The following is a 23,338-nucleotide window of genomic DNA, read 5'->3' as shown; positions in this document are numbered from 1 at the left end:
CCATTTATTCTTCTTTTCATTTCCTATATAGGGCCAAACACACCTTTAAAAGTCGGGACAGAATAGTTTTTATTTGATTTAAATATAAGTCCTGTTGTAACAATTTATTTTGTGTATTGGGTTTTTATAATGCGCCTATACACAGTGTGTTTCAAGGCGCAATAAGACAAGGGGGGCAGGACAGGAATGACGAAACCGAAACAATCCTACTGGGACTTGTGACATTCGGATTGTGCAAGTGCAGTAATAGAAGTGGAGGGGAGAGGGAGAGCCGGAGGGGTTAGGCGAATGCAAAGGGGGCGGTGGGGGGCAGGTGGACGAAGCCTTGGAAGGAGAGAGTGCAGGGGCTGAAGATCTAAGGCCGAGGAATGGGCCAGAAGGGCTAAGGGGGTGCAGGCCAAGACAGGCTAGTGCAGGGGGAGGGAGCCCATAAGGATTAGTGCAGATCAGAGGAGACCAAGTGCAGGGATAGAATGGTAGGGGAGGGCCTGGTGCCCTGTAAGAATCTTAAGGAATCAGGCAGCCAGTCAAGAAGCAGAGGGGGGAAATATTAGCAGGGGCGGATGGAAAGGTGTTGCCCCACACCCAAGCAAGGTTCTGCACAACAAAACGCTTAGCAGATTCAACTTTAGAGAGGCCTCCAACCTATATAATACCATTCAGCAAATACCCTGTGTACCACCAATAAGCTAGGAACCAGGCCGGTGAATAGTAGTAATATATAAATGTTACTGCAATGAATAGTATATCAATCACACGGAAAGATGCCACCAAGTCCGTGGCACACTACAAACTCACAACTTCAATTTACTTGCGTCAATTGATGGACATGTATTTCTAATAGACTTTCATTTACTACAACGACACAGGTAGAATTTAGAGATTTGCAGTCACAATTTACATCTGATTTCTTTGCAAATCAACGTATAGAAAAATGTGCAAAATACACAGCGATTGCTTAGTTTATCCCAATGCTCTTTTGTCACAGCAACCCCCACCCTCCAGGCATCAATCAGATGTGATCCCTTTAGTTTGAAGGCAAGGTACAGGGAGTGGGAGAACAGTGGGAACATGGTTTTGTCTTTTTATTAGAAAGGAAGGGTTTGGGAAATGAAATCGATGGGAAAATCGTTTTTCAACACTCATTCAGATGAAATGCAGGGCTTTGGACTTCTGATTTGGGAATAAATCGGAAAATTCATTTTGCACACATTACATTCACTTGAAAGGCAGATTTTTAGGGCTTCGTATTTTGGGATTAAGGACACCTCTCTCCTATAAGGAAGTCAGGGGTTACAGGAAAATAGTCACCAAATTACTTTATAGACTATGATTGTAGCACACTGAGCATGACATTTGTTTTGAATTGTAACAAAACTCCTCCCCTGATTTTTTATATTTGGGAATTCATTGTTTTAACTTGAATTAAATGTGCTAAGGGTCTACACAGTTTTGCCCTCCTCGCCCACCTTTAAATGGACAGGATTAATGCAGGTGGTTCCCAACACAACTCCATTTAAATGGATAGGGGGGTTTTCTATGAGGAATTAGTTGATTTATTAGTAAAATATCACCAGGGTCTACACCGTTTTGCCCTGTCTCCCCATTACCCCCACCCACTGTGCAAGAAGGTAATGAAGGCTTGCAGAATCCCCCATACTTTTGTTGTCATCAGAACCAATCTACTTACCTGGGAGACCTTTGTTATTGGGCACTCAGGGAAACAACAGGGCTCATCATGACAAAGCACAGTTCTGGTCAAAGGCTTTTGTCAAGGATAGTCACCAGCACCCAGTCTTCATCTGGCTCCTCCTCTCAGATAGGAAATTGATATTATATAGTGCTGATGACACTTACACATTATAAATATTCCCATGGTATGGATTGGCTACCACTCTGTGGTGCGTGTGCGAAAAATTAGCTAAAAAACATGGCGCCGGTGCACCGCCTTTTTGGACATTCACTTCCATTACCACAATGAAAGCCTACGTTTTCGTGGCCCATTAAGCAAACGTGAATTCTGCAACGGTTGCAAGGTCACATAATGATGTCAAATGAGCTAACTGTGGAGAATAGTTGTTGTATTGTCCGCTAAAGGATGAGCCAAAAAGGGAGTCAGAGCTTTGCAGGTGCAGTGATAAGGGGTGCTGGGAACGAAGGCGTGGGGGAGAAGCTTGGTTTTTCCACTTCTAGCTGGATTTTCTCACTCTTTGCTCCGAATGCTTGCTGTCTGCCTATTGGCCGAGGGCAGTGGTAACCAGGAAGGGGCAGGGATTTCCCCATAAATACATGAGGTGTTCTTCAGGGAAGTCAGGGAGAATTGGGCCCCAGGTGATGAAATCTAGCTGAGAGGGCGGATGCTCCGCTCCAGAACCCGTTACCTTGAGTGATCTCTCCACCTACCTGCTCTGGGACTAAGCAGTGTTGTGGTAGCCGAGATGAAGGTGTCTTCTGCAACTATAGGAATGGTGAAGCTCTTTTTCTATGTTTATTTATAATCAACTATCTGTTATGCTTTAGTTATTTGTATGTTTATTGGGTGTGAATAAAGGGCCTATAACGAGACATTTATTTTCTTCTAACCAGTAGTTCAAGTGTGATTCATTGCCTCCCTGAGTCCAAGTACTTGCTTTTGGCCTGTGTAAAAGGGTACAGGAGTCTAAGGCCCCGGTGTGACCAGAAAAGCAAAACACACTTGCCCTCCCACCAATTCGGCCCACTGCTTGTTGATAGGACAAGGAGTTCTGAGGTGTGGATTAAGGAGAATGGAGGGAGGAGAAAAATGGATCTCTCCAAAATGACATGTTGGTTTATACTTTTGGTTTTCTTAATATCTCCCTATATGGCAACTATCTTTATTTTGCAGATAACTGCACGAAGATGTATATTTTCGAATTCTACATTGTATGGTGAATCAGGAAATACTAATTTCACTTTGGCACATCCTTCCTCGTAGGAGCTATTGTTTTTCACGATTTGCTCCTGAGCCGAAATAGTGAAAAATATGCCACTTCGCAATTCAAACATTAATTTCACAGCCTACACCTCACCAACCTTCCCATTCCTCTGAATTATGAGAAGTCCAGAAACATGGTTTTCTTTCTAAATCAATTTCTATACTTCACACATGGTTAATATTCACATGGAACTGACAGGCTTTTTATGCCCTTTAATAGGAGTATTGGAGGAGCTCACTGGGACGCACAATTGTCTTTTATAAAGGAAAAAGCAATACAATGTTAATCGTAGGCAATGCATCACATGGGCCCCTGAGTTTCACATCCAGTTCCCCTCTCCTCATAAGTTAAATTTTTCCCCAGTCACATGACACAGACATCTGCCTGGCTCATGTTATTATACCCTGCCATTAATTATCTTCAAAGGTCTCTGTTCGAAGCTAATGCACAGTTAATTGGGGGGACCTGACCTTTAAAGGTCATTTCTGCTGGCCGCCTTATTTGTACCCTCCACAATTCTGATCTACTCCTTTATATTTCTTTCCATTTTTAAGCTGAAAACCAGACCTGCTTCTCCTAGTGGGCCCAGCCCAAAGGTCTTGAGGTCAACGTTTCAGAGGCACAGACCTTTCAGTTCAGTTCAGTTCAGTGGGGACAACAAGCTATATACATAATTCTAACAGAATAGCATTATAAATTGAAAAGATGTATTTTACACATGACATTCTGTATCGCATGTGGCCCTGTTGTCTAGGAATGAAATATTTCTTTAATACAATAATTAAAAAGATATGAGTCTCACTTTCAGTATTATTCACACATAGGTCACAGTTAACATAGGAAACTAGTGTTCCCTTCTACCACAGGTAGGCCTCTCCTTTTACATTGTCATTTTGAATGTTGAAAAGTGTTTTATGGTTGACAAATGCAAAGTGCTTGGCTTCACTTTGTTACTGGATCACAGTCCTGTGCTGCTTTGAAGTCAATGTAACATGCAGCTGTATGTCTCTTTCAGTGAAATTGTAGTTTTTCATTTTTCATGAAAACAGCATTTTCAGCCACAATTCTCTTTTGCAATGTATTGGGCACATCCAGCAGTTTTCATTTTTCAGGCACATTTTTCTTCACTTGAGCGCTTTCCATTTTGGTAATGTTGAGTGGGGCCCACTTTTTGCATTCACTAGGCCAGCTTTATTACCACAATGGGGCCTTGCGTGGCCCCTCAGTTTCTGTCACTCTGGGACTGAATATACACCCCACAAAGGAAGGAGGAAAAGAAAAGGTGGGTATTGAGAAGCTTCCGGAACTTAAGGACATCGGACTCCAGTCTGAGAGGGGCAGGCAGAACATTCCAGAGGGAAGCACCTGCTGAGGAGAGAGATCTTCCTCTCTCTCTCTGCTTGGAGAAGCACCTGATATTCAGAAGGGTGGAACTAGAAGACCCAGGGCTCTAGCAGGGAAGTATTTAGGGAGAGAGAGTTGGATGTTGCGGGGGTCCAAGGCCCCAGAAAGCATTGTGGATGATGCAGAGGGTTTTGAACTTGATCCTCGCTGCAACCGGGAGCCAGTGGAGCGGTTTTAGGGCTGGAGAGATGCAGTCCTATTCCGGATTAGTTGAAGGGAGCAAAGGGAGGAGTTGGGTAGGTTGAGGAAGATGCTGTTACAGTAGTCCACCCTAGAGAGAGGACCAGTGCTCTGGATACATTGAGTTTCTGGGGGCAGGTGAGGGAAGGAAGAATGCCCCTGGGTAGGTGAAGCTGAAAGCAAGCCACCTTGGCACAAGGTCTGTGATGTGAGCCGAGAAGGAGAAAGAGCAGTCGAAGATGACACCTAGGTTTTTTGTCTCACAGGAGGGTGAGGGGAAGGGGCCCATGGAGGACAGGCAGATTGTAGGGGAAAGGAGGGAGAAGGAGTCCCAGTGAGAAGGAGCTCAGTCTTACTGGCATTAAGGCAGAGATCATTGGCAGTGCACCATGCCTGAATAACAGACAGGTTTGAGAGAGGAAGAGGAGGTGGCAGAGGAGCGAAGCTTGAAGGAAAGTTGTGCGTCGTCCGCATGACGCTGGAAGTTAGGAGAGAAGGCATTTATCAGATGGGCTAGGAGGGCAAGATAGATGTTGAATAGCCAAGATGAGAGAATTAGTCCCCTGAGGAACACCACAGATGTGGAGAGTGAGATGGAGGCGGAAAAAAGGGCCCATTTCTACCTGGGAAGCTCATTCAGAGGACGGAGCTGAGTCCGTCCAGAGCCAGGTCTGTGTTGCCAAGGGTCAGTTGTGGCAAGCCTTCAGAATCTGAACATATTTCTTTCATCATATGGAATATTGGCCCTTATTTTTGCCAATGCATCCCTGAGAGGACTGCTTTGGAAAAATAAGGTCTTCTCTTTCCTTCCCTCCTCACCTACTTCATTTCCTCTTCCATAGACCTCACCACACCCTATACTTGCGGGGCCCTGAAGTGGCCAATGTGTAGCATCTGGTGCCCACGAATTTTCAGATAGGTTTTAATCGCTAGACCTGAAGCCGCCTGGTGCCTTTCTTATAACGAGGGACTCTTTTCCTTTCAGGGTTGGGGACAGGCAGAGTGCTCTGGAATCGGACTCGAAGTCAGTGCAGACTTCCCTGAACGACCTGGAGAGCTTCCTCAAGTGGTTGCAGGAGGCAGAGACCACTGTGAATGTCTTGGCAGATGCCTCACAGAGGGAGAATGCACTTAAGGATGGTCCCAATGCCCGGCAACTCAAAAAGCAGATGCAGGTAGGAACATTGCATGATGTAACAAAGTTCCCCTTTTGAATGGTGCATGCTTTGGCTTGCGGGGTCTACACCGAATCTGTCCATTCTCAATACGTGTCAAGTTGTGCTGAAGCGTTTATTTTGAATGTCTCCATTTTGGATGTTTAAACCTGTGGATTTTGATTTTTGGTAGCGGGAAAGCTAATTCTTGCAGCAGTGCATTTTTTCGAGCTTGTCCAAAAGACCATTACACATTGCTATGTCTGGCTGCACATTTAAACAGTGTTTGAGGCGTCAAAGTTAGGCCGATAGTTTTAATAGTGTTTGCCTTTCGTGGAGTCAACGACGTGCATTGCCCGCGTCGTCCTCTCATGAATGTGCCCTAATATTTGCCGTAGTTGGCATACAGATGTAAACATTAAGAAGATGCCAACATTAAGAAGATGCCTACCATCGAGCACACATTAAACTTCAACCAGTAAGCGTGTTCTATGTTTACATTTGTGACAACTCAAATCATTTTATCTGTTCATTTGCCTTGTTAAGAAGCATGGATTTGTTTTTGTTGGTCCAGTTGCATATATGTCGGTAACTGAAGGGCTAACCGTAGTTCGAGGGGATTGGGTCCTCCGACGTATTCCATATCTATGACAGTAATCACCACAGCTGTGCTGCTTCGGAAACTTTTTCGGCGTCTGCGTCCTGCGTCGATGACGTCGATGCGCCGCCGTCGAGGACCTCCTCCGACGTCCGACGTCATCCGATGTGATAAGTAGGACGCACGACGCCAGTAGCCTCAGTTCCGTTTTTTCCGCGAACGTGTTGCTTCGTGTTTCTCGGTTCTAGCCTCGACTCTTTGGAGTTCTGTTCTTTCTGGTTCTTCGAGCCTGTTCGTTTGTGAATATTCCTTCGCAGCGATGTCTTCCACTTCGTCTTCAACCCCGCGTCCGGGCTTCAAGAAGTGCGGGGTGTGTGGGTCCAAGATGTCGGTGACTGACTCGCACGACGCCTGCCTCTGGTGCCTCGGGGAGGCCCACGACACGGATGACTGTGTCGACTGCCTGTCGCTCACTTCCAAGGCCTTACGCGAACGTAAGAAGAAATTGTCGGTAGGTCGGGTGTCCAAGCCCCGGAAGTCGAAGTCGGCGGGGCTTTCGACGGATGATTCGAGGGGTGACTCTCCGCGTCATCGTCGGAGGTCTCGTCGGTCTTCTTCTAGGAGTCGGTCTCGCCACTCCTCTGCCTCTTCGAGGCGTTCTCGGAAGCGCCGTCACCGGTCGCCTTCCAGGTCCTCTTCCGAGGACTCTGCCCGGCACGTCGGTTATCCCACCAGCCGTGCGACGCCGGAGGAATGGGCTTCCTTCGGGAAGAAAATGTTGGCGATTCTTGAGTCGCAGGGTACTCAACCGTCCGCGCCCCCGAGTGGGGTCGGCCGTGTGAGGTCGAGAGACGCCGCTCGCAAGAGTGGTCGGCACGAGTCACGGGAGAGGTCCCGTTCGGACAAGGAGGCTCGTTCTCGCCGTACCCGTTCCAGGTCCCGGTCCTCGACGCGATCGAGACCGTGTGCACCTGTGATGTCTTCGAGGAAGACATCGACGTCTGAGGCGTCGAGGGCGTCGACAGGCTTTCTCGAGGCTCCGGCTCCGAGGAAGTCGTCGAAGCCGTCGACGTTCAGGTCGTCGAGGGACACGCTCGGGGCTCCGGCTTCGAGGGCTGTGTCGACGCCGCCGATATTGGAGGCGCTGCATCTGACGTCGACGCCGATTTCCTCGACGTCGACGCCGATCCTCTCGGCGCCGTTGCCGGTTTTCTCGACGGCGGCGCCGATTCGCTCGACGCCATCGACGCCTTTCGTGTCGGAGGTGCCCCGTGTCTCGGGTGTACCCCCTAGGAAGGCTCTGGCTAAGTGCAGGCACTCTCAGGTGCCTTTCCACCTCTTGGATTATATTTCGGAGGCGGATGAGGATTCGGTTGGCCTGGTTCCTGATCAGGTGCCGGATGACATTGTCTCGGGCCATAGTCAATTTGACGATTTGAGGCAGTCGCTGCATGATGCTAGTGGTCTGGACACCTCTCCGGAGGTGGAATTTGGTCGGCCTGAGCCTGGCTCCCATGCCGATTCCTCATACCGGCGCCTTATGGCTAGGGTGTCTGAGTATCTGGGATGGTCTGCTCCCCCAGGGGAGTTTGTGCAGGATGATCTGACGGACATCCTTGATGTTGGTCCCCCATCTGACCCGGTTCTGCCATTCCATATGGCTTTACAGCGTAGGGTGGCGGCGGCTTGGACTGCTCCGGAGAGTCTCCCGGCAGTGGGCAGATCCTTGTCGCGGAAATACCGTCCAGCCAGTGGCGACCCCTGCTACTTGACCAGGCACCCCACTCCGGAAAGTTTGGTGGTGCAGGCGGCCACGGCCCCGGCAAAGCAGGCGTCGTACCCTACCATCCCTCCTGATAGGGACGACAAACGTTTTGATGGCTGGGCGAAGAAGGTGTTTTCTTCTGGTGGTATGGCGCTTCAGGCGGCCAACTCCATTTGTGCCTTGTCACGTTTCACGCACACTCTGTGGAACTGTGTTGCGTTAGCGGCTGAACATATTCCCGAAGGGGACGAACGGGTTGGTTTCCTTGCTTTGGTCCAGGATGGTAAGGATGCCATGTGTGAGTCCGTTCAGTCGGGTTTGGACTTAGCTGAATGCGTCAGTAGGTCCATGGCGGCGAGCACCGTGATACGCAGGTTTGCGTGGTTGCGGAAGTCGGGGTTTGCTCCTGATGTGCAGTCCCGGCTCCTCAACATGCCCTTTGATGGTGAACATCTTTTTGGCAGCAAGGCTGACGAGAGCCTTGAGAGGTTGCAGACCTCAAAAGCTGCAGCGAAGTCGTTGGGCGCTGCAGTTCGCCAACCTCCGCCTTTTCGTCCTAGGGGACAGCAGTGGAGGGGTGGCTCCTTTCGCTATTACTCGTCCTTTGGTAGAGCGAGAGGAGCTGGCAGTCAAAGGGGCCAACGCAGGGGTACCAGAGGTGGACGACAGGGTACCCGTGGTGCCAAGGCCGCTCGGGCAGTTGCCTCTTTGCCCTCGGGTAACGCCGCAGCCGCTCCTACTCAGTCATGAGGCCTTGTCCCATGGTTCGCCGGTTGGGGGAAGGCTGGCGCAGCATCTTGTAGAGTGGCGTGCCATTACTTCGGATGTGTGGGTTCTGGAGATCATAACCCACGGCTACTGTCTTCCCTTTCGGCACAGGCCTCGCGACAATCCACCGGGGAACCTCTCTTTGAAGTTTCCGGATCCGCTCCTTGCGCAGGAAATTCAAGCCCTGCTGGAGAAAGGCGCCATAGAACTGGTGCCTGTAGCGGAGAGGAACAAGGGATGGTATTCCCCTTATTTTTTGATTTCCAAGAAAGACGGGGGATTGAGACCCATCATGGACTTGCGCGGTTTGAACAAACTCCTCAGGAAGGACAAGTTCAAGATGGTTACTCTCTCTCAAGTCCTCCAGGCCCTTCAGCTTCAGGACTGGTTGGTGTCACTCGACCTCAAGGATGCTTACTTCCATGTGCCGATCCATCCCAAGCACAAGAAGTACCTGAGGTTCGCGGTTGGCGACTCGCACTTTCAGTTTCGGGTCCTGCCGTTCGGTTTGACCTCCGCCCCGAGGGTTTTCACCAAGCTCATGGTGGTGGTGGCAGCGCATCTCAGGCAAGGGGGGATTCACGTCTACCCCTACCTGGACGATTGGTTGATCAGGGGGAGCTCTCCCGAGCAGGTCCTGGATCATCTGTCCGTCGCCTGCCACTCCCTTCACGGGCTGGGCTTCTCCCTCAATTTAAAGAAGTCCCATTTGACGCCAACGCAGAGGCTCCAGTACATCGGAGCAGTGCTCGACACTTCCCTGGGGCAGTGTTTTCCTCCCCAGGTGAGGGCTCTTCACATTCAGCAGATGGTGCGCAAGTTTCAGCATGCCCAGACGCTCCCAGCGTTCGAGTTCTTGAGGTTGCTCGGCCTCATGGCATCCTGCATTCTTCTGGTGCCAGAGGCTCGCCTGCGAATGAGATCTTTGCAGTGGGCACTCAAGATGCAATGGTCGCAGTCCTCCGGCAGGATGTCGGACCCGATTCAGGTGCCGCCCTCGGTCGCCCGGGACCTTCTGTGGTGGGCCGTCGAAGGCAACTTGATGAAGGGGGCTCCGTTTTGGCTTCCCTGGCCGGAGGTGACGATCGTGTCGGATGCATCCCTCACGGGATGGGGAGCTCATGCCAACGGGCTGACAGTCAGCGGTCGTTGGTCTCCGTCGGAGTCCAGACTCCATATCAATCTGTTGGAGCTGAGGGCCGTCAGGCTAGCCCTGAAGGCTTTTCTGCCGACTGTGCGAGGGAAGAGTGTCCTGATCCTGACGGACAACACGGTGGCCATGCACTACCTCAACAAAAAGGGGGGGGCAGGGTCACTTCCTCTGTGCAGGGAGGCGATGCAGCTCGAGTTCTGGGCCATCCAGCAGGAAGTTTCGATCTCGGCAGTTCATCTGGCCGGAGTCGAGAACGTGACGGCGGACGCTCTGAGCAGGCAGAGCACGATCTCTCACGAGTGGGAGTTGGCTCAGGAGATTCTCCTGGAGATCTTCGCCCTTTGGGGGACCCCTCAAGTGGATCTCTTTGCCTCCAGTGTCAACCGGAAGTGCGAAAGGTTTTGCTCGCGGGAATTTCCTCCAAAAGGAGCCTTAGGAGACGCGTTCGTGGTGGAGTGGTCGTTCCCGCTGCTGTACGCGTTTCCTCCGGTCCCCGTCATCCCGCAAGTGCTGCGGAGGTTACGGAAGTTCGGTTCCCGGATGATCCTCATTGCTCCGGCGTGGGCTCGGAGGACGTGGTACCCGGACCTTCTCGACTTGTCCATCTGCCCTCCACGTCGTCTTCCCTACCGAGACGATCTGCTCTCACGGGAGGGGGGTCAGGTTCTCCATCCAGAGGTCGGATCCCTCAACCTTCACGCTTGGCTTCTGAAAGGTTGAGGTATAAGGATTGGGACCTCCCTGAAGACGTGATGGAGGTGTTGCTTTCGGCCCGAAGGCCCGCAACTAAGTCTCTGTACCGTTGCCGTTGGCGTAAGTTCTGCGACTGGTGCAGAGTTCAGAATGTGGATCCTTTTGCATGTGACATCCCCATGGTTCTGTCCTTTTTGCTTTCTTTGGCCCACAGGGGCTTGCAAGTGGGTACCGTTAAGGGTTACCTGGCGGCGCTGTCCATCTTTAAGCGCTCATCTGAAGAATGTTCTTACTTTAAAATCCCTTTAATTTCACAGTTTCTGAAAGGGCTCACTAATGTGTTCCCTCCGTCGCCTTTCCTGGTGCCCGGTTGGGATTTGAACCTTGTTCTTAGGTTTCTTATGGGTGCTCCGTTTGAGCCGTTACATTCTTGCCCTTTGAGGCTGTTGACTTTGAAAACTGTGTTTTTAGTTGCGGTTACTTCCGCTCGCAGAGTGAGTGAGTTACAGGCACTTTCTGTTAAGCCACCCTTCACTGTATTTCACAAGGACAGGGTTGTCCTTCGAGTTCGTCCTTCTTTTCTTCCGAAGGTAGTGACGGAATTTCATTTGGCCCAGAAGATTGTTCTTCCGGCATTCTATCCTCCTCCGCATCCTGGTAAGGAAGAGGAGAGGCTCCATAGGCTTGATCCTAGGAGAGCTTTGAGCTTTTATGTTTCTCGCATGTCCCGGGTCAGAGTGGACGATCAACTCTTTATTGGTTACGCTGGTAAGCGCTTGGGGCAAGCTGTGACGAAACAGACTTTGTCCCGCTGGATTATTTTGGCCATCTCGGAGTGTTACCGCTTGGCGGGCAAGGACCCTCCGGCTGGCTTGCGGGCCCATTCTACCAGGGGCTTGGCTGCATCTACTGCCCTGCAGAGGGGTGTTCCTATTCGCAACATCTGTGATGCTGCCACCTGGGCTTCAGTGCATACATTTGTGCGGCATTATTCCCTCGATTCCATCAGAGGGCAGGATCTGGCCTTTGGCAAGGCGGTCCTTTGCTCTGCTATTTGATTGGCTATTCTAAATTTTGTTTCTAAATTCTTTCCCTCCTCCTTGATTTGGTACTGCTTTGGGAGTCTGTCATAGATATGGAATACGTCGGAGGACCCAATCCCCTCGAAGAACAAGTTACTTTCTTACCTGGTAACGTTCTTTCGATGGGATGGTCCGACGACGTATTCCATATCGCTCCCGCCCTGCCTTCCCCGCTGCAGAATTTCTGTTGCGTTTGCAGCTTACGTTCCGCAAGGCTTTGTGTCGGACTGGCAGTTGACTATTGTCACACGTTCTGGGGGAAAAAACTACAACTGAGGCTACTGGCGTCGTGCGTCCTACTTATCACATCGGATGACGTCGGACGTCGGAGGAGTTCCTCGACGGCGGCGCATCGACGTCATCGACGCAGGACGCAGACGCCGAAAAAGTTTCCGAAGCAGCACAGCTGTGGTGATTACTGTCATAGATATGGAATACGTCGTCGGACCATCCCATCGAAAGAACGTTACCAGGTAAGAAAGTAACTTGTTCTTCTGTGGCAGGAAGTAGAGCTAGAACAGACTAGGTAACGAAAGGGGGGCTCCAACCACATAAAAATGCTTCTCACTCTAGTCTCGCTTAGTGTTCTACTGTGCTGTATCAGAGTGTTATTTTCTAATAGTGCTTCAAAAGTAAGCTGAGTATCCAAATGCAGGGGTTGTTTTATTCTGGATATAAATTCCAAATATCTACCCTGAGCCATTGCTTTCGTGCTCAAAACATGTTGCTTTTATTCAGCAAGACCAGTCCCCAAGACCAGTCCCCAAGACTGGCTTTATATTACACATATTCATAATACAGTAAATGACGAAATAGGCGATGTGTGTATTGAAAAGGCAATACAAAATAAATAACCCTTTGCTAGGGAGAAGGGTCAACTGCAGAACTATTTGACCATGATTGGCTGGTCAAAGCAGGCTGATAATACATGATGTTCTTGTGAATAGTAAGGGACAATAGAAAACTGGCAAAGGATGTGTCGCCACAGTAAAGGTTTCTTCGGATGCGAATGGTTTATTAATCGATAGTCATTTTGATGGTGGTGCAAGGAGAATCATGGGAACAGATGATCCGATTGATCACAGAAGGGCTCTGTCAGAATTTCTGCAGGGCTCAGACAGATAGGATGGTATTGAATGGTTTATTAATGCAAGTTTCTGGGATGAGGTCAGAGGTGAAGGAGATATCTACTTTTTAGTGTTTGTCTTTTTCATTGCCAGAAAGTCATCCACTGAGACATGACCTCGGGGCTGTCATTTTGGTTGCGCTACTAGGAGCTGTGGAAATGTATACAGCACTAGATACCATTCACCAGATCGCTTTAGATTGCTTTGGGAGTGTGTTTTCTGGATCAGGAGGGAAGCTTTTGCATTTATGGTTTGAACTTTGTCCTTAGTTATGTGTGCTTTATGTTCTAGAGGGGTGGATAATCCTGTTGATTATCCTCTTCATGCAAGTGACACCGTAAACAAAGCAGAGAGCTCCAAATGTGCAACATCCTACTGTAGTTTGAAATTGATGCAGCACCCTACTGGGCTTGTCTAACAGCAGTGGATAAGGACCGTAGACATGTGGTGGCTGCAATGATTTTGGATGCAGCGGTCAATGGAAACTAATCCTTTATGGTGTCAAAAGCCAGAAGCACAAGCTTCAACATTTTGTGTGGTGTAGGTTGCTTTGTGTGAACTTTAAATTGATGTTCTCTATGCAACATTAAACTGTACCAGATGTGTTAATTACACAACTCTGAGGAAGCGCAGCAATTGGTGTGAAACATGTCTGTCCGTTTTTTCCTCTTGAGTGATACCGAACTAATTTATTATTAACATTCAAAAATATTCAGTTTGCAATGGAGGCAAGTGATGTTTCCAGGCGTGACCTCACATAATGAGTGCATTAATTTATGAATCTTAAAAATGAAAAGCTAAATGTGTTCAAACAGGGTAGAACAATGATGACATAAATAAGACCTGGGTAAACTCAACCAACTGTTTTTCTGCACTTCTTGAAGATGTCTAACTGTAGATGATACTACCTCTGGGGGTATCCATTGCCTTGATTCTTGGGATGTGGTTTTAATGCTGCTCTTTGAGTTTGAATGAAAGTTGTTCGTTTTACGACTACATCAGAACTGTAAACTCCATATTCGAGGGGATTGGGTCCTCCGACGTATTCCATATCTATGACAGGTAATGTCCACAGCTGTGCTGCTTCGGACAATCTTTGGGGTCTGCGTCCTGCGTCGATGCGCCGCCCCCGAGGACCTCCTCCGACAGCCGACGTCACCCGATGTGATAAGTAGGACTCACGACGCCCATAGCCTCAGTTCCGTTTTTTCCACGAATATGTTCGTTTCGTGAATCTCGGTACGCCTCGACTCGTTGGAGTTTGCTGTTTTCTATTCTCGGTTCGTTTAACCTGTTCGGTTTGTTGTGAAGACCTGTTCATGGCGATGTCTTTCTCGTCTTCAACCCCGCGTCTGGGCTTCAAGAACTGCGGGGACTGTGGGTCCAAGATGTCGGTCACGGACTCGCACTACGCCTGCCTCTGGTGCCTCGGGGAGGCCCACGATACGGACGACTGTGTCGACTGCCAGTCGCTCACTGCAAAGGCCTTGCGGGAACGCAAGAAGAAGCTGTCGGTAGGCCGGGTGTCTAAGCCCCGGAAGTCGAGGTCTGCGGGGCTTTCGACGGATGACTCGAGGGGCGACTCTCCGCGTCATCGTCGGTAGTCCGGTGGGTCTCCTTCCAGGAGTCGGTCTCGCCACTCCTCTGCCTCTTCGAGGCATTCCAGGAAGCGCCGGCATAGGTCGCCTTCCCCGTCCTCTTCCGAGGACTCCGCCCGTCGCTTATCCCTCCATGCAAGCGACACCGGAGTATTCGGCTTCCTTCGGGAAGCAGATGCTAGCGATTCTAGAATCGCAGGGCACTGGTCCGTCCGCGCCTCCGAGTGGGGTCGGTCGGCACCGGTTGAGAGACACCGCTCGTATGCCTTCGGGCTCGAGTGGTCGGCACGGCTCGCGGGAGAGGTCCCGCTCGGACAAGGGTAGCCGTTCTCGCCATGCCCGTGCCAGGTCCCGGTCCTCGACGCGCTTGAGACCATGTGATCCTGTGCCATCTTTGAAGAAGATGTCGACGCCTGTGGTGCCGAGGTCGTCGACTATTTCTCTCGAGGCTCCGCCTCCGAGGGGGTCGTCGACGCCTAGGTTGTCGAGAGACACGCTTGGAGCTCCGGCTTCGAGGACTGTGTCGACGCCGCCGATGCTGGCGGCGCTGCAGCTGATGTCGACGCTGATTCGCTCGACGCCGACACCTTTTCTGTGGACGCCGACTCGTTCGGCGCCCTCGACGCCTTTTCTGCCGGCGCCGATTCGTTCGGCGCCCTCTACGCCTTTTCGAGGCGGTGGTGTCGGAGGGGCCCCGTGGCACGGGGTTTGCCCCTAGAAAGGCTATGGCTAAGGTCCGGCACTGCTTTGGTCCACAGAGGTCTTCCTCTCCACGCCTGGAGTACATTTCAGAGGGTGATGAAAGCTCTGATGGCGACCTGGTTCCGGTTACTTTTCCAGATGACCTTATCTCGGGCCATAGCCAGTTTGATGACCTGAGGCAGTCGCTGCATGATGCCAGTGGACTGGACACCTCTCCGGAGGTGGAGGTCGGCCGGAGCCTGGCACTCATGCCGATTCTTCATATCAGCGCCTTATGTCTTGGGGTACCGAGTACTTGGGTTGGTCAGCTCCCCCAGGGGAGTTCGTTCAGGATGATCTCACGGACATCCTTGATCTCAGTCCACCCACTGACCCGGTTTTGCCTTTTCATATGGCTCTGCAGAGAAGGGTGGCGGCGTCTTGGACTGCTCCGGAGAGTCTCCCGGCAGTGGGCAAGTCTTTGACGCGAAAATACCGTCCAGCCAGTAGCGACCCCTGCTACTTGTCTAGGCACCCCACCCCGGAGAGTTTGGTGGTGCAGGCGGCTACAGCCCCGGCAAAGCAGGCGTCGTATCCTACCATCCCTCCGGATAGGGACGACAAAAACGTTTTGACGGCTGGGCGAAGAAAGTGTTTTCTTAGGGGGGTATGGCGCTTCGGGTGGACAACTCCATATGTGCCTCGTCTCGTTTCACACACACTCTGTGGAACTGTGTTGCATTAGCGGCTGATCATATTCCCGAAGGGGACAAACGGGATGGTTTCCTTGCTATGGTTCAGGATGGCAAGGATGCTATGTGTGAGGCCATTCAGTCGGGTTTGGACTTGGCGGATTGTGTCAGCTGGTCCATGGCGGCGAGCACAGTAATGCACAGGTTTGCGTGGTTGCAGAAGTCTGGGTTTGCTCCTGATGTGCAGTCCCGGCTCCTCAACATGCCTTTTGACGGTGAACACTTTTTTGGCAGCAAGGCTGATGAGAGCCTTGAGAGGTTTCAGACCTCCAAAGCTGCAGCAAAGTCGTTGGGCGCTGCAGTTCGCCAACCTCCGCCTTTTTGTCCTAGGGGACAGCAATGGAGGGGAGGTTCCTTTCGCTATTACTCGTCCTTTAGTAAAGCGAGGGGAGCTAGCAGTCAAAGAGGCCATCGTAAGAGTGCCAGAGGTGGAAACAAAGGTACTCGAGGTGCCAAGGCCGCTCGGGCAGTTGCCTCTTTGCCCTCAGGCAACGCCGCAGCAGCTACCACTCAGTCATGAGGCCAGGTCCCATGGTTCGCCGGTTGGGGGAAGGCTGGCGCAGCATCTTGTAGAGTGGCAAGCCATTACTTCGGATGTGTGGGTTCTGGAGATCATTACCCACGGCTACTGTCTTCCTTTTCGGCAGAGGCCTCACGACAATCCACCAGGGAACCTCTCTTTGAAGTGTCCGGATCCGCTCCTTGCGCAGGAAATTCAAGCCCTGCTGTAGAAAGGCGCCATAGAACTGGTGCCTGTAGCGGAGAGGAACAAGGGATGGTATTCCCCTTATTTTTTGATTTCGAAGAAAGACGGGAGATTGAGACCCATCATGGACTTGCGCGGTTTGAACAAACTCCTCAGGAAGGACAAGTTCAAGATGGTGACTCTTTCTCAAGTCCTCCAGGCCCTTCAACTTCAGGACTGGTTGGTGTCTCTCGACCTCAAGGATGCTTATTTCCATGTGCCGATCCATCCCAAGCACAAGAAGTACCTGAGGTTCGCGGTTGGCGACTCGCACTTTCAGTTTCGGGTCCTGCCGTTCGGATTGACCTCCGCCCAGAGGGTTTTCACCAAGCTCATGGTGGTGGTGGCAGCGCATCTCAGGAAAGGGGGGATTCACGTCTACCCCTACCTGGACGATTGGTTGATCAGGGGGAGCTCTCCCGAGCAAGTCCTGGATCATCTGTCCGTCACCTGCCACTCCCTTCACAGGCTGGGCTTCTCCCTCAATTTAAAGAAGTCCCATTTGACACCAACGCAGCGGCTCCAGTACATCGGAGCAGTGCTCGACACGTCCCTGGGGCAGTGTTTTCCTCCTCAGGTGAGGGCTCTTCACATTCAGCAGATGGTGCACAAGTTTCAGCTTGCCCAGAATCTCCCAGCGTCCGAATTCTTGAGACTGCTCGGCCTCATGGCATCCTGCTTTCTTCTGGTGCCAGAGGCTCGTCTGCGGATGAGATCTTTGCAGTGGGCACTCAAGCTCCGGCAGGCTGTCGGACCCTGTTCAGGTGCTGCCCTCGGTAGCCCGGGACCTTCTGTGGTGGGCCGTCGAGGGCACTCTGATGAAGGGGGCCCCATTTTGGCTGCCCTGGCCGGAGGTGACGATCGTGACGGACGCATCCCTCACGGGATGGGGAGCTCATGCCAATGAGTTGACTGTCAGCGGTCGTTGGTCTCCATCGGAGTCCAGACTCCATATCAATCTGTTGGAGCTGAGGGCCGTCAGGCTAGCCCTGAAGGCTTTTCTGCCGACTGTGCGCGGAAAGTGTCCTGATTCTAACGGGCAACACGGTGGCCATGCACTACCTCGTCAAAAAGGGGGGGGGCAGGGTCACTTCCGCTGTGCAGGGAGGCGATGCAGCTCGAGTTCTGGGCCATCCAGCAGGAAGTTTCGATCTCGGCGGTTCATCTGACCGGAGACGACAACGAGACGGCGGACGCTCTGAGCAGGCAGAGCACGATCTCTCACGAGTGGGAGCTGGCTCAGGATATTCTGGAGATCTTCGCTCTTTGGGGGACCCCTCAAGTGGATCTCTTCGCCTCCAGTGTCAACCGGAAGTGCGAAAGGTTTTGCTTGCGGGAATTTCCTCCAAAAGGAGCCTTAGGAGACGCGTTTGTGGTGGAGTGGTCATTCCGAACGCTGTATGCGTTTCCTCCAGTCCCCGTCATCCCGCAAGTGCTGCAGAGGTTACGGAGGTTTGGTTCCCGGATAATCCTCATTGCTCCGGCGTGGGCCCAGAGGACGTGGTACCCGGACCCTCTAGACTTGTCCATCTGCCCTCCACGTCGTCTTCCCTACCGAGACGATCTGCTCTCACGGGAGGGGGGTCAGGTTCTCCATCCAGAGGTCAGATCCCTCAATCTTCACGCTTGGCTTCTGAAAGGTTGAGGTATAAGGATTGGGACCTCCCTGAAGACGTGAAGGAGGTGTTGCTCTCGGCCAGGCGGCCGGCAACTAAGTCTCTGTACCGTTGCCGTTGGAGAAAGTTCTGCGATTGGTGCAGAGTTCAGAATGTGGATCCTTTTGAATGTGACATTCCCATGGTTCTGTCTTTTTTGCTTTCTTTGGCCCACAGGGGCTTGCAAGTGGGGACCATTAAAGGTTACCTGGCGGCGCTGTCCATATTTAAGCGCTCGTCTGGAGAGTGTTCCTATTTTAAGATTCCTTTAATTTCGCAGTTTTTGAAAGGGCTCACTAATGTGTTCCCTCTGTCACCTTTTTTGGTGCCAGGTTGGGATTTGAACCCTGTTCTTAAGTTTCTTATGGGTGCTCCGTTTGAGCCTTTACATTCTTGCCCTTTGAGGCTGTTGACTCTGAAAACTGTGTTTTTGGTTGCGGTTACTTCCGCGCGCAGAGTGAGTGAGTTACAGGCACTTTCAGTTAAGCCACCCTTCACTGTGTTTCATAAGGACAGGGTTGTCCTTGGAGTTCGTCCTTCTTTTCTTCCGAAGGTGGTTTCGGAATTTCATTTGAGCCAGAAGGTTTTTCTTCCGGCGTTCTATCCTCCTCCACATCCTGGTAAGGAAGAGGAGAGGCTCCATAGGCTTGATCCTCGGAGAGCGTTGAGCTTTTATATTTCGCGCATGTCCCGGGTCAGAGTGGATGATCAACTTTTCATTGGTTACGCTGGAAAGCGTTTGGGACAAGCTGTGACGAAACAGACTTTGGATTATTTTAGCTATCTCTGAGTGTTAGCGCTTGGCGGGTAAGGACCCTCCGGCTGGCTTGCGGGCCCATTCCACCAGAGGAGTGGCTGCGTCTACTGCCCTGCAGAGGGGAGTTCCTATTCGTCACATCTGTGATACAGCCACCTGGGCTTCCGTACATACTTTTGTACGTCACTATTCCCTTGATTCCATCAGAGGGCAAGATCTGGCCTTTGGCAAGGCAGTTCTTTATTCCGCAATTTGATTGGGCATGCTAAATTTGTATTCTAAATTCTTTCCCTCCTCCTTGCTTGGTACTGCTTTGGGAGTCTGTCATAGATATGGAATACGTCGGAGGACCCAATCCCCTCGAAGACCAAGTTACTTTCTTACCTGGTAACGTTCTTTCGATGGGATGGTCCGACGATGTATTCCATATCGCTCCCTCCCTGCCTTCCCCGCTGCAGAATTTTCTTTGGCGATTGCAGCTTGCGTTCCGCAAGGCCTTGTGTGTCTGACTGGCAGTAAACTGGTGGCACACGTTCTGGGAAAAAACTATAACTGAGGCTATGGGCGTTGTGCGTCCTACTGATCACATCGGGTGACGTCGCCCGTCGGAGGAGGTCCTCGGGGACGGCGCATCGACGCAGACACCAAAGATTTTCCGAAGCAGCACAGCTGTGGACATTACCTGTCATAGATGTGGAATACGTCGTCGGACCATCCCATCGAAAGAACGTTACCAGGTAAGAAAGTAACTTCTTCTTACCATTGTTGACCGTACAGAAATTCTCAAATAAAATGTAGGACTTGTAAAGACAAATATAACTGCTCGAACTGTACTCATAATGACATTACAATTGAGCCGTTATATAAAATATGCTGTGCTAATTTCAGGAGAATTGGAAACCACGTGTCCAGGTTGATGAGGCACCTGAGCGCCCTCTTCTTTATGCCATGCTGGTCTTTCATTATATTTTCAGCTGTGGATTTTTCTTGTTCCTTCCGAGAGTTTGTCAAAGTGCTCTGAAGCAAAGTGCAGATGTCCGCCGCAAATTTTTAATAACAGGTATCCTGTGGTAGAAATAAGCGATTGAGGAAAAGTGAAACCTATCGTCAGCCAATCCAGGGAGCGATAGAATCGGAAAGTAACAAATTACTAATCTTAACTTTATCCTTTAAAAACATAACGCTTACCTGAGGCCTGGTGAGGATGGCATCAGATCTCCAGACAGCAGACCACTGGCTAGGTTTGCAAAAATGGTGAGGAAGAGGAGAGCCTGGACACCCAGGTCTGGAATGGGACCACAAGATCAAAGAGATGGGTGTGTATTTAATGCTGCCAGGTGTGAACCATTTCTCATGGAAGATCCATATGGCCCCACCTGGCCCAGGTTGTAGGACTGAGCGAAAATACACCATAGGTGTACCATTGAGTGCACAGATGCACTCTGAACCCTAGTCGAACAGTAATTGAATCAACTTGGGTCATGTGAGCGGTTCTCAATGCCCTTATCCGGGACCTGGAGTAAGAATTCCAATGCATTACATTTCTGGAAAGAAAGTAATATTCTACATGCCGGGTATTGGAGTGAGGATCCCCAAATCCTTGCCAGTTTGAGTAATTGAAGACGTAGAAAGTTTGAGAGACAGTTAACTTGACATATACTGAAAGAGAGATTACAGTAATAATTTTGTAACCCATTTTCCAGTTTTGAGAGTTTCATTATTAGCACTGTTCCGCGCACTGTCACAAGCACATCCACCACATTTTCGAAATTCCCACAAATGCAACTCTCCTTCACAGATTTTCTTGCACACGTTTTTCTGACCCAAGTTTGTTGACCCGAACCATTGCCCTCCATAGGTTAGTCTTTCCTTGGAATTACTCTATTTCCCATTGGCTCTCTTCTCTTCACCTTTGAAGCAAGACTTCTTTTTTTAAGGTTTAACAATGAGACTATGCATGGGCCGGTAACACCAAGTTAATGCGATATTTGCAGGTGATCACATTCGGTTTCATGGGCGATTATGTCGATGATTTGTGTACCAAACGAATGATTGAAAAAGTAAGGTTTACATGCTGTTCGCCGAGTGTAAACATGCTCTGGTTTTCCACCTGCGAGGTGGAGCAAATGGGAGGAGAGGGGGTACAAGAGGGGTCATGGGAGTCCAATGTAAAAGAGATAAAAATGACAGCGTTTTATAGAGATGTCCTGCAGTACAGATCCCACAATAAATGTACCTGACAACATGTATACATCGTTTTAGGCAAATGTTGAGCTAAAAGAATATGATCTTAGCTTTATATTGAACATCATAAACTGGAGCCTACAACTACCAGCATGCAAAGTAATTTTAGCCTAAAAAAATCGAACCTGCGTTTGCATTTTATTATGAAGACTGAAAGAAAGACAGTGAAGGAAAACGCTTTATTATCTCACGAATTAACTCGTTGCTTAATACATCTTTTTGCACCGCTCCTATTTATAACAACCCACCTTCTGCTCCTCAGGACAGAAACAACCTACTCGCTGTTGCGTATACATCTATCTGACATTAATTTCACGTGTTTACTTTAAAAACAATGCCCAACCCATAGCAGAATTCCTCTGGGCTAAGAAGTTCGTCTCCAAGCAACGGGAACAGAGGGCCACTGCTGACGCACGTGTGGCCGCTCGGGGGTGCGCTATGAACGTAACTTTTGTGAACATTTTAAAAATTAAAAATATTGAAGTAATATCCAGAGAGTAAACTGGCTTGATGATGCGCCATGTTTGTATGGGAAAACCCCTCATGTATTCTATCATTTTGAGTTCCCCTGCTGAAGTGTGTGCCACGCTCCTTCCTGTCCACGCGCGTGCTTTATGGCGTACCGTGAGCGGTTTGTTCAAAGACCAACTTTATTTCTGAAGTTAATTGAAAGCTGTGCTCTGGTTGCAATGTTCTCGCTTTTATGTCCCCCTTAATGCTGCGCTGTGGGAGCAGGAGTGTTTAATCTCCTGCTCAATACACATAAAGCTGTTGTTTAATTTGAGTTTTTTTGATTAAAGTGACAGAAATGTTTGCCTTCAGGGCAAGGAATTATTCATACCCCAAACACGGCTTCTCTAAAGGTGGCAGTAGCGTCTAGCGGTCTCCCCATCTACATGTTCTCATATTACATCATACATACATCAGCCTGCGCCATAGCTGCATAATTATTGTGAAGGTTAGCGAGTGCCACACTTAGACGGAACTATGTAGATCAGCAAGTACTACACTTAGACAGAGCTGTGAATGTTAGCATGTTAAATGCCATATAACCCACTAACCAATATAAGCTCAAACTCTCTACATACTTATCTCACTCAAAAACTCACACAACCATCTCTCGCACAACAAGCTGCACGCACTTCACCTCACCTCAACAACACATAAGCTCGGGTGACCAGACGTCCCAGTTTTCCCGCGACAGTCTGGGGAAATCACCCTCCGTCCCGGGAGTTTTTTCATTTTAGAAACCCCGTCCAGGGGTTTGCAGGGTAGGGTGCAACCCCGTCCAGGGGTTTGCAGGGTAGGGTGCAACCCCGTCCAGGGGTTTGCAGGGTAGGGTACCTACGGTCATTAAAATTGTAATTGTTTTTCACAACACTTTCAGAATTTTGAAGTTGGAGGTTTGGCTCGAACCCCCAACGTTTCAGGTACAAGTCACAACACATACTGACTGCCACATAAACTGGCTTGGAAATGAGTGTACAGCAAGCCATGGTATATCAATTGGAGCAAACGCCTGTTTTGAATTAACATGCCAAGATTCACAGACAAAACTGCACAAATTAGATCATATACAGTTTATAGAAAGGGGACATGCTGGAAATATGATTGGGTGGTGGTTGTGGGTCCGTGTTGGGGGAGGGTTGGTAATTGGTGGGCTGCAATGGGGTAGCCCCTCTTTTATGTTGTTGGTTGTCCTGGTTTTTCGTTTTGGAAATCTGGTCACCCTAACATAAGCCGCACCAACTGCACACGCAACTGACACCAATCCAATACCCCCACCAAAGCTCAGCACCCGGTGTCTACCGAGTTGAAGCTGCCAACAGTACACCACTCTTCTCACTATCCTACTCCCTCTTCACCTTACTAACCCATCCCACCCTCTCGTTTACAGATCTGCCAGAGCCCCTCGGTACCAGTTCCGCTGGTGACGGTGCGCTGTATAAGTACCTTTAACATAACATAACCTATTCCTATGCAACATTATAGATATATTTCATTGCACTGTAGTGGAGCCGATAC

At 50.1% G+C, this 23,338-nt stretch overlaps 1 protein-coding gene across 5 annotated transcripts in view; it reads left to right on the top strand.

The window, feature by feature from the left end:
• Nucleotides 1–23,338, top strand: part of UTRN (utrophin) — a 2,010,688-nt gene that overhangs the window by 1,032,317 nt on the left and 955,033 nt on the right. For all 5 annotated transcript variants that reach the window (XM_069606729.1, XM_069606726.1, XM_069606725.1 and 2 more), the window contains one exon: nucleotides 5,527–5,716. In XM_069606729.1, the coding sequence (XP_069462830.1) occupies nucleotides 5,527–5,716 (190 nt within the window). The remainder of the gene's footprint in view (nucleotides 1–5,526; nucleotides 5,717–23,338) is intronic.

This window comes from Ambystoma mexicanum, chromosome 4p, assembly GCF_040938575.1.
Source record: "Ambystoma mexicanum isolate Mex_15411 chromosome 4p, UKY_AmexF1_1, whole genome shotgun sequence".
Classification (NCBI taxonomy): Eukaryota; Metazoa; Chordata; class Amphibia; order Caudata; family Ambystomatidae; genus Ambystoma; species Ambystoma mexicanum.
The sequence above is the reverse complement of the archived record's forward strand: the minus strand, read 5'-3'. Positions and strand labels throughout refer to the sequence as shown.